General features: G+C 32.1%; 1 protein-coding gene across 1 annotated transcript; it reads left to right on the top strand.

Moving 5' to 3' along the window:
• The first annotated feature begins 6,490 nt into the window (after window positions 1-6,490).
• Window positions 6,491-8,672, top strand: LOC130671531 (uncharacterized). The gene is made up of 3 exons (XM_057475478.1): window positions 6,491-6,646; window positions 7,824-8,102; window positions 8,172-8,672. The coding sequence occupies exons 2-3, from the start codon at window positions 7,839-7,841 to the stop codon at window positions 8,424-8,426; spliced, it is 519 nt and encodes a 172-aa protein (XP_057331461.1). The 5' UTR covers window positions 6,491-6,646; window positions 7,824-7,838; the 3' UTR covers window positions 8,427-8,672.
• The last annotated feature ends 255 nt before the right edge of the window (window positions 8,673-8,927 follow it).

The raw sequence follows: 8,927 nt of genomic DNA, 5'->3' as shown, positions 1-8,927 counted from the left end.
ATATTTTTGCCACCATTTTATCACATATTCACCATATAGATTTTTATATATTTTTAACAATATATAGCTTTTCCATGCGGGTGAGATGTGATACGATTTTGAAAATTAAAAATTGGCGGGAATTTTGATATTTAAAAGTATTTATTAAATCACCACAAAAAATAGATTCCATAACTTCTTTGCTAAATTGAAATTTTTTTAAAATTATTTAATATTTTGTTTCACTTAGATTAGATACAACCAATTTTTTTTTTTTGTTCCAATGAAAAGAAAAAATTTCCCTTCCGTCCGTTTTGCCCCTCCCCCTATCAAATACTCACCGATACTTTGCATTGCATAAAAAAATGTCATAAATAAAATTAATTTCCACTTTCCTCAAGATAAAAAAAAAATTTGATTTTTATCTGCATGCTATAAATATCCTTAAGAATGCCTATATATAGATATATATTAATAACAAAATATATCCACATTTGAGTGACATGATAAGTGAGACGGGAATAATTCGCATGGTCGTTAATTATAATGATCGTTCGGTCGGTGAGGATTTCATGCGCTTGACTGTCTTGATTCGGGAGTGACATCCCAGTAAGAAAGACCACGGTCACATCATGAGGAGACATCTCGATCAAGAATAAAATTATATTTAATATTTTAAATAAATATAACATTTGATATTAAATGTGACATTGAAGAAGTATATCTATCTCTTTCACTGATCCAGAATCCACCTCGGTATTTATCCACACTTGACTACCTCTTAATTACTACTTCCGGTGTTCAAACGAGGCTCGCAGTTCCATGCATGTAACATCCATAAATAGCATTATAAATACACACACACGCACTTCTATCGCCTATAGAAAAGTAAAAAAAGTTTAATAATAAACAAGATAAAAATATATAAAAAAAAAATAAAATCTAAACAACAAAACGACAAGCTTCTAACATCTCGATTGAGTTAATTGCAATTCTTCGAATATCGCGGATACCTGAGAATAAATTCCCCGGATTCAGGAATCGTGTGTAAGCACGTGATCATTTTTTAAATACATGTATAAGTATATATATGTGTGTATGTAGTATACTATTAATTCTTATTATATTCTTGCAACAGTAGTACAAGTGCGCTTATGTGAATAAGTGGCTCCAGGGTGTTGTTAATTGATACCATGGCGCCACAGTGGTACGATGCAATTTCTGGAGACGCCGCGTAATCGTTAACTCCTATAATACTCTGTATATATGTGTATATGTGATATTTAATTATACAGTAACAAACTACGTGTGATTACTTCTATCAGACTTATTGCCACGCCTTTGACCGGAAAAACTTAACACTTTCCCCGATAATAATTTTATAGAGAAAAAAAGTTATAAATTTAACTCATTTTATAAGATTTTTAATATTTTAGGGTTTACTTTTACGGAACTTGAATTTTTTTAAAAGGAAAGTTTAATAAAACCCCGTTTTGGGGGTCAAATTAAGCACTGATTATCTTAAACCGGGACAGATTGGACTTAGAACATTTTTTTTTATACTACACACGGAAAAAATATTTTGTAACCGGGAGATAAGAGAACTTACGGTAACAAACTTCTGCCTTAATATACGGATAACAAAGAATTCGCTATGATAACAATGTTTTTGTAACTCTAGCGAATTGTTTGTGGCACCTAGCAATGATTTGTAACTGCGAAAAAACTGATGTATTACAGTAAAAAAATTGATTTGTTAAAATAACAAAGTGAATTTATAGCACTGACAAAATTTCTGTACTCATTAGCTAAATTAACTTAAGGTAACAGTAACACCTGCCCTTATTTTACGCACCTGAGTAATTGTCGCCCTATAAATTCATATTTTGATATTTTTTTCTACGATTATGTGGTCGAAATCGGTATTTTGGCCGATTTTCAAGGACTATACCACTCCGGCTAAGACTTTATAGCCTCCATTAATTGCTATTATCATTTTTCTAGTGCAGGAGGTCGTTTTCAACGCGCCTGAGCAGATGTCGCCATATAACTTCATAATTTGATATTTTTTCTACACTGTAAAAATCACCGGGGTAAGTCCAAGCGGTGTAGGTGTTAAAATTGGCGATGTTAAATTTCAACACCGAAAGTGGTCTGAAAATAACGCCGCCGCCGGTGTAAATATTCTGTACCGGTGTTAAAAAAAATTCTCCGGTGTTAAAATAACACCGCTGCCGGTATAAATATTCTAGACCGGTGTTAAAATAACGCGGCCGCCGGTGTAGATATTCTTTACCGGTGTTAAAATATTCTACTTTGTGAATATTTGTACTTACTCGATCATTATACTTGTTAATGAATGATATTCTTTATTAATTTTCATAAAGAACTGACATTTTTTGTGTTTTATAATCTTTAAAGTTAATACTCCAAGCGGACGCAGTTTACCCAGCTTTTACACTGGTAACCCCGCTTTTACACCGATATTACTCCGTTTTTACACCGGTTACCCCGCTTTTACACCGATTTTACTCCAATTTTACACCGGTTACCCTGATTTAACACCGGTATTTTTAACACCGGTGAATTACTCCTCCTACACCGGTGTAATTTTATTTTAACACCGGGCGGAGTTAATATGAGTCCATTTTTAACACCGCTCTTTTTACAGTGTAAGATTATGTGGTCGAAATCGGCATTTTAGCCCATTTTGGCCGATTTTCGAGTCCTCTAGCTCTCTTGCTAAAACTCCACATTTTATATACATATAATGGTAGTGTCGCGAAGTATAAAGCAATAAACTGGTTGAAGTCATACAAGTATGAGTATAGTATAGTATAATATTAGAAATGCTCGTTCATAAACTTGCCGAGTGTGAGCATGATAGTAAGATTTTCTTGGTCTCTTGAAAAAGGATGCTTTTGCTTTTCTGTCGGATGCTGGTAATGCACGTAGACATACAACGTTTGCTTGTTCTATAGCTTTATATATATTATGGCTTTTATGAAGAACTACGATCGTAAATACCATTAGGTACCGCAATTAACGATCCAGGGGGAACAATCACTCGTATAGTTTGTAGTAGATATCTTGAGGTAAGAAATACCATGGAAATTATGCATTGTCATGTGAGAAACTCTGCTACGTTTTTTTTTACTCCCGCTCGTAAGAATTTATTCAAATAGTCTAATAGAATTTACTGCGTTGTAATATCAAATGTTTATCTAGATCTCGGTTTTAAGTGACAGATGTGATCTGGGTCTTCGGAAGATTAAGGAAATTTATTTGAGATGTGATGCGTGCTCTCAATAATTATCAAACTATCAAACGTTTACTTTCATGACCAAAGTCACCGCTGGAAATTTTTATATCGAGATAAATTCAAATTTAATTGTACGATTGTGGCGCCAAAAAATCTAAAAATTTCTAATTCACAGAATAAAATTACCGTGTAATTTTTTTTTACACACAATTAAAAAAAAAATTACCATTATTCCTCAGTACTGCGATATATAAACGTCATACATTTTCCTATCATTGTAACAATTCCACCACATATTTATTCTCATAACCCATAAATCTTCAGCTTTACAAAATCCATAAATCAATAAATCCATAATTCATAAATAATATTCTCAAAATAATATTTACCGTGATACCCAATCTTAGATAACACATATTTCATAAAATATATAATTAAAAAAAAATAAAAAATTAGCTCAAGATTGACGAAGAGTAAAGTCAATAACTGGTTCACACCTTACAGATAATAATCTCCTTTATTTTTTATATTTTTTAATCTTTCCTTATTCTTATTCTTTCACCTTAGCATCATCATCACATCCGTTTCATATATATCCATATATATATTTACAAATACTTATACAACATACATATACATCCAACATATTTCTCGAGGTCCCGAAAGGTCCTTGAGAATTATCGACGCACGCCAAGGGAACCGTTGCACGCGTCCAACAATCTTCTTTCATTTTATTTTAATCTTATATATATATATATATATATATATATATTTTTTTTAATTTTATTTTTACGCCTTTCATACCCGTTTACTTTATTTTTCGTATTTTGCGTACCCTCATGAACGGTTTCTCCTTCACCTTCACTTCTACATCCACATATATACATATATATATGTATATATAACTATAAGGATTCTCTGACTCAGCAGCAGCAGCAGTAAGCAACATCAGCATCAGCATCAACATCAACAACAACAACAACATCAGCAAAGTAACAGCAGCATGTAGTGCATGTGTGACCATTAGTGAGGTCTTACGGTAAAACCCCACGTGAGAAACAAGCTCGGACCTCTTGCTGACTCTCCGTACGCTCTTTTATAATAAAAGAGTTAAGAGAGTCCAAAGATCGGGTTTAACGATTAATACTGATCATTTTATCTAATACACAACTACAACTTGAACTTAAAAAAAAAAATGGTTCCAAAGGGATATATATTATAATATTACACTGTAAAAAATCACTGGGGTAAGTGTGTAGGTGTTAAAATCGGCGGTGTTAAATTTCAACACCGAAAGCGGTGTGAAAATGACGCCGCCACCGGTGTAAAAATTCTGTACCGGTGTTAAAAAAAATTATCCGGTGTGAAAATAACACCGCTGCCGGTGTAAATATTCTAGACCGGTGTTAAAATAACGCCGCCGCCGGTGTCGATATTCTTTACCGGTGTTAAAATATGTTACTTTGTGAATATTTTTACTTACTCGATCACTATACTTATTAATAAATCATATTTTTTATTAATTTTCATAAAAAACTGACATTTTTTGTGTTTTATAATTTTTAAAATTAATACTCCGAGCGGACGCAGTTTACCCTGCTTTTACACCGGTATTACTCCGCTTTTACACCGGTTACCCCGCTTTTACACCGATATTACTCCGTTTTTACACCGGTTACCCCGATTTAACACCGGTATTTTTAACACCGGTGAATTACTCCTCCTACACCGGTGTAATTTTATTTTAACACCGGGCGGAGTTAAAATGAGTCCATTTTTAACACCGCTCTTTTTGCAGTGTAGAAATGCGTTAATTTAACACACTTATATATTATTTTATATTAGTCGAATCTTTTGATCGGCTGCGAGCTTCCGGGGGGTCTCCTGCTGTGCGCAATACAAGTAGAGAAGTCCACTGTTTTATTTTCGAGTCTGCTGAAGAGATGTGTAAAAAAAAATTACACCTGCCAGAAGTGTCGGTTATAGAATATTGCTGCCGAAAAACAGAAGCCGGTTACCGGTATATCAAATAACGGCTGTAACTCTCATCTCTGTTTCCCAATGTATGTCTTATGAAGTGACTGGCATTTAAATTGGACGGTACTACTACAACTTGGATTTATGCTTAAACTATATATTGTTATTATTACTGTGTGCTATACCAATAGTAATAGTATTTTAGTTAGCATCAGGTGGCTTATTAACCCGAAGTATTTAGCTTCCTGGTAGGTGTCAACAGAACTGTTTACAGGAATAAATATTCTGTCACAATGTTTATGCCAGATTATTAAATTTAATTAAGATAAATATACAAATAGTTGGTCACTTCAACCGACTGATGCGCTTTTATAATTTTTACAGAAAAATATCTGACCCTGTGGGCCAACCCCGAAACTTCCCGCTGTTTTCGAGCTCAGAAAGCTTGAAAATGTTAATATTTCCAAATTATTGAACTCTTTGAAGTCAAAAAAAGTTTATTTTGTTATTCAACCTAAAACAAATTAGATTTTGTCGTACGATATCTTTGGAACGAATCAACCGATTTGGACGTTTTTGGCGGCAATCGAAAGGGCTCATAAAAATTTCGAAGTCAAGACATTTTGAGGCAAATCGGACAAGTAGTTTATGAGTTATATGAAAAAACCTGAGAATAAAAAATTTATTAATTTTTATTTTTCTTATAACTCGTAAGCTACTCGATCAATCGACTTTAAAGTCTATCCAGATCTAAGGCTTGATGAGCCCTTTCGATTGCCGCCAAAAACGACCAAATTGGTTGATTCGTTCTAAAGTTATCGTACGACAAAACGCACAAACACATGTGGACGCAGACTTTCATGTTAATTGGAGATTAATATGTATACCAAATAGTAAAATCTAATGCGCATGAAATGATGTTTTACTTTTTTTTATTTGTTGATTTTTTTAATGACCTATGTGTGTATAATAATCACATGAGCATAGATAAAAAATTTTTTTTTTAATATTTATAATTTCGTTTTTTCTTGATCTTCCGAGTCTTTGAAAAACAAGATTTTTTATTATTCTTAAAATTACGTCTTATTTTGCCCCGGAAACTTAATAAAAAAAATGTTATATATTACTTTGTGTTGAGATTGTCCTAAGAATGTAAGGATCCTGTAAATAAAAAGTAACTAATCTGCATTTTCATAGCTATCGCGGTCGTACAGATTTTTACGTTATCCCGACCACAAAGATAAGATATATGTACATATATAAACACATTCATTTATATCTTTTTCTCGTTGATCAGCTTAGTATATAAGCCATCGCCTGGCACTTAAACACTTATCAGACAATATTCAGTAGTTTGGTGAACGCGTGTCGGCATCTCTCGAAGGAAGAAACGAAAATTTGGATACGATTTAAAAAATAAACTGAAGTGTAGGTTTCCCATTTCAATCAGTGCGCCTGGTAGAATTTATAATATAATAGTTATTAAATGAAATCTATAAGAAATCATAATAACGACAGTGTTAAGTAAACTTGATTTTTTAAAATTATTGTAATTCATATCAGTAATTACGTTACATAATCATTGGAAGAGATAAGAGATGTTTATTATATTTTATCAAGTTTTAATATTGTTTATTGTGAACTCACAGATAAAAAAAAACGTTTTATTAATTAAACTTTACAAAAACCAAAAATAGCTCGGGAATTAATTGTTGTTGGTATTGAGTATAAAATAACTGAGGAACGTCAGTTTCGAAGCTTATAATGTTGTTCATCATCCTTATTTTGTTATCACCATAATTATTTACTGATAATTCACATTGAAAATCATACGATCATGTCAGTTTTATTATTATTTATTGCACACCTCAAGCGCGAAAGCGCTGGTGTGCTTTATGATCGCTCTAAATTGTTTGACTCATTCACTCACATTAAATTATCTCTAGACTTTTTCGATTACACTAAAATGGGTCAAATTTTATACCAACACAAAGACAATTTATTAAAGAATAACTTCGACCCAATATTAAGTCGATTAATTATTCCATTAATTAAATATAAATTACTTTAATCCCAGTGACATGAGTTGTCAATTGTCCTGTATGAAACTTAGTAATCCGAATAACTCTCGATAGACACAATTAATCGGCCTAACTTTTTTTTTATTATCTTTGTATTTTTGATCACAAGAACCCTATTGAAAATTACTGTCTAAATCCTTTTAGTTTAATTGTAATTAAATAAAATAATAAGACTGATTATTCACGAAAAGTTTAGCGGCCATTTTTATTTTTACTATTGTTATTATTACAAAGGTAAATTTTTTTTTTCTTTTTTTCTCCCCATCAACTACTGTCAGCAGCACTAGCGTAAAACAGTAGGATTAAAAAAAAAGAGCGACATCTACAACAAAAATGCGGGATATTTAGAAAAAATTTAAATAAAAAAAAAAATTAAACTGGAATTAAGAAATAAAAAAATCAAATTAATAATTTAAAAGTTGAATAAAAAAATTCATAAAAAAAAAATAAAAGTAATGATTAACAATAAAATGAGCGATTGAGGTGTGCAATTTTGGATTTTTCAACATTTTTTTTTTTTTTAGTGAGAAATCCAGAAAATGAAATCAATCGTTTTGTTGCTGGCATTTGCCGCTGTCGCAGTTAGTGAAGACATTATTGCAGTTGTGAAGCTTTTACCCCATGAAGATACCAACCCTGTCTCTGGAAATCTTAGATTAGTTCAAAGTGATTCTTCTGGACCCGTAACTGTAACTGGAACAATTACTGGACTCACTCCAGGAAAACACGGGTTTCATGTTCATGAGAAAGGTGATCTTTCTAATAAGTGCCTTAGCACCGGTGGACACTTTAATCCTACAAATGTAATTTTTTTATTATTATTATCATTATTAGTAGTAGTATTATTATTTTCACTATAATTATAATTTCAGCAAGTACACGGAGCACCAACAGATACTGTCAGACATGTTGGGGATCTTGGAAATATTGAAGCCAACGCTGATGGTGTTGCTGACATAGACATTGTTGATAATGTGATTTCGTTAGTTGGTACAAACAACATTATTGGACGCGGTGTTGTTGTTCATTCGAATGTTGATGATCTCGGCAAAGGAGGACATGAGCTGTCACCCATTACCGGAAATGCTGGGTCTCGTGTAAGCTGCGGAGTTATTGAACTTGAGTAAGCGAAACAATATCGTGATGAATTTTTGTTCCAATGAGTTTTTTACCCGACAGATTGACTTAAATTAAGAACAGCCGAAAAATAACTCTGGGGTATAATGAGCCCCTTAAAAAAAAAAAAATTACTTCTTTTGTTTAAAATTTTTATGCTTTGTCTACTATGATAACCTATTGATAAATCAATCGTTATCAAAATTAAATTATTTGAATTGTAATGATAATAAAAATTATTTTAAAGATTTTCACAGTTTTTACAGTCGCCTTTTCTGTCTCGTCTATTTCTATTTCCTTATTATTATTATTGCATTGCTTCTCATAATATACTGCATTTGCAAAGTAAACATGCATGACACATGTGAACCACAGTGGCTATGGGAACCCATAGAAAACTAACCTGCTATACTAAATCTGGCTCAAGTCGACTTTTTAAAAATTTCATTTTTGTCAAAAATTATGAAAATCAAAAATCAGAAAAAATTTTTTTTACAGTAGCTCATTTTACC

The sequence above is a fragment of the Microplitis mediator genome, chromosome 7, assembly GCF_029852145.1.
Source record: "Microplitis mediator isolate UGA2020A chromosome 7, iyMicMedi2.1, whole genome shotgun sequence".
Taxonomy (NCBI): Eukaryota; Metazoa; Arthropoda; class Insecta; order Hymenoptera; family Braconidae; genus Microplitis; species Microplitis mediator.
This window is presented reverse-complemented; position numbering and strand designations above follow the sequence as displayed.

What these genes read in the sequence shown, in the direction of transcription:
- LOC130671531 (XM_057475478.1), top strand. Translation starts at nt 7,839, where the DNA reads ATGAAATCAATCGTTTTGTTGCTGGCATTTGCCGCTGTCGCAGTTAGT. An exon ending in GACACTTTAATCCTACAAAT is followed by an intron (nt 8,103 to 8,171) that starts GTAATTTTTTTA and finishes TTATAATTTCAG; the next exon opens with CAAGTACACGGAGCACCAAC.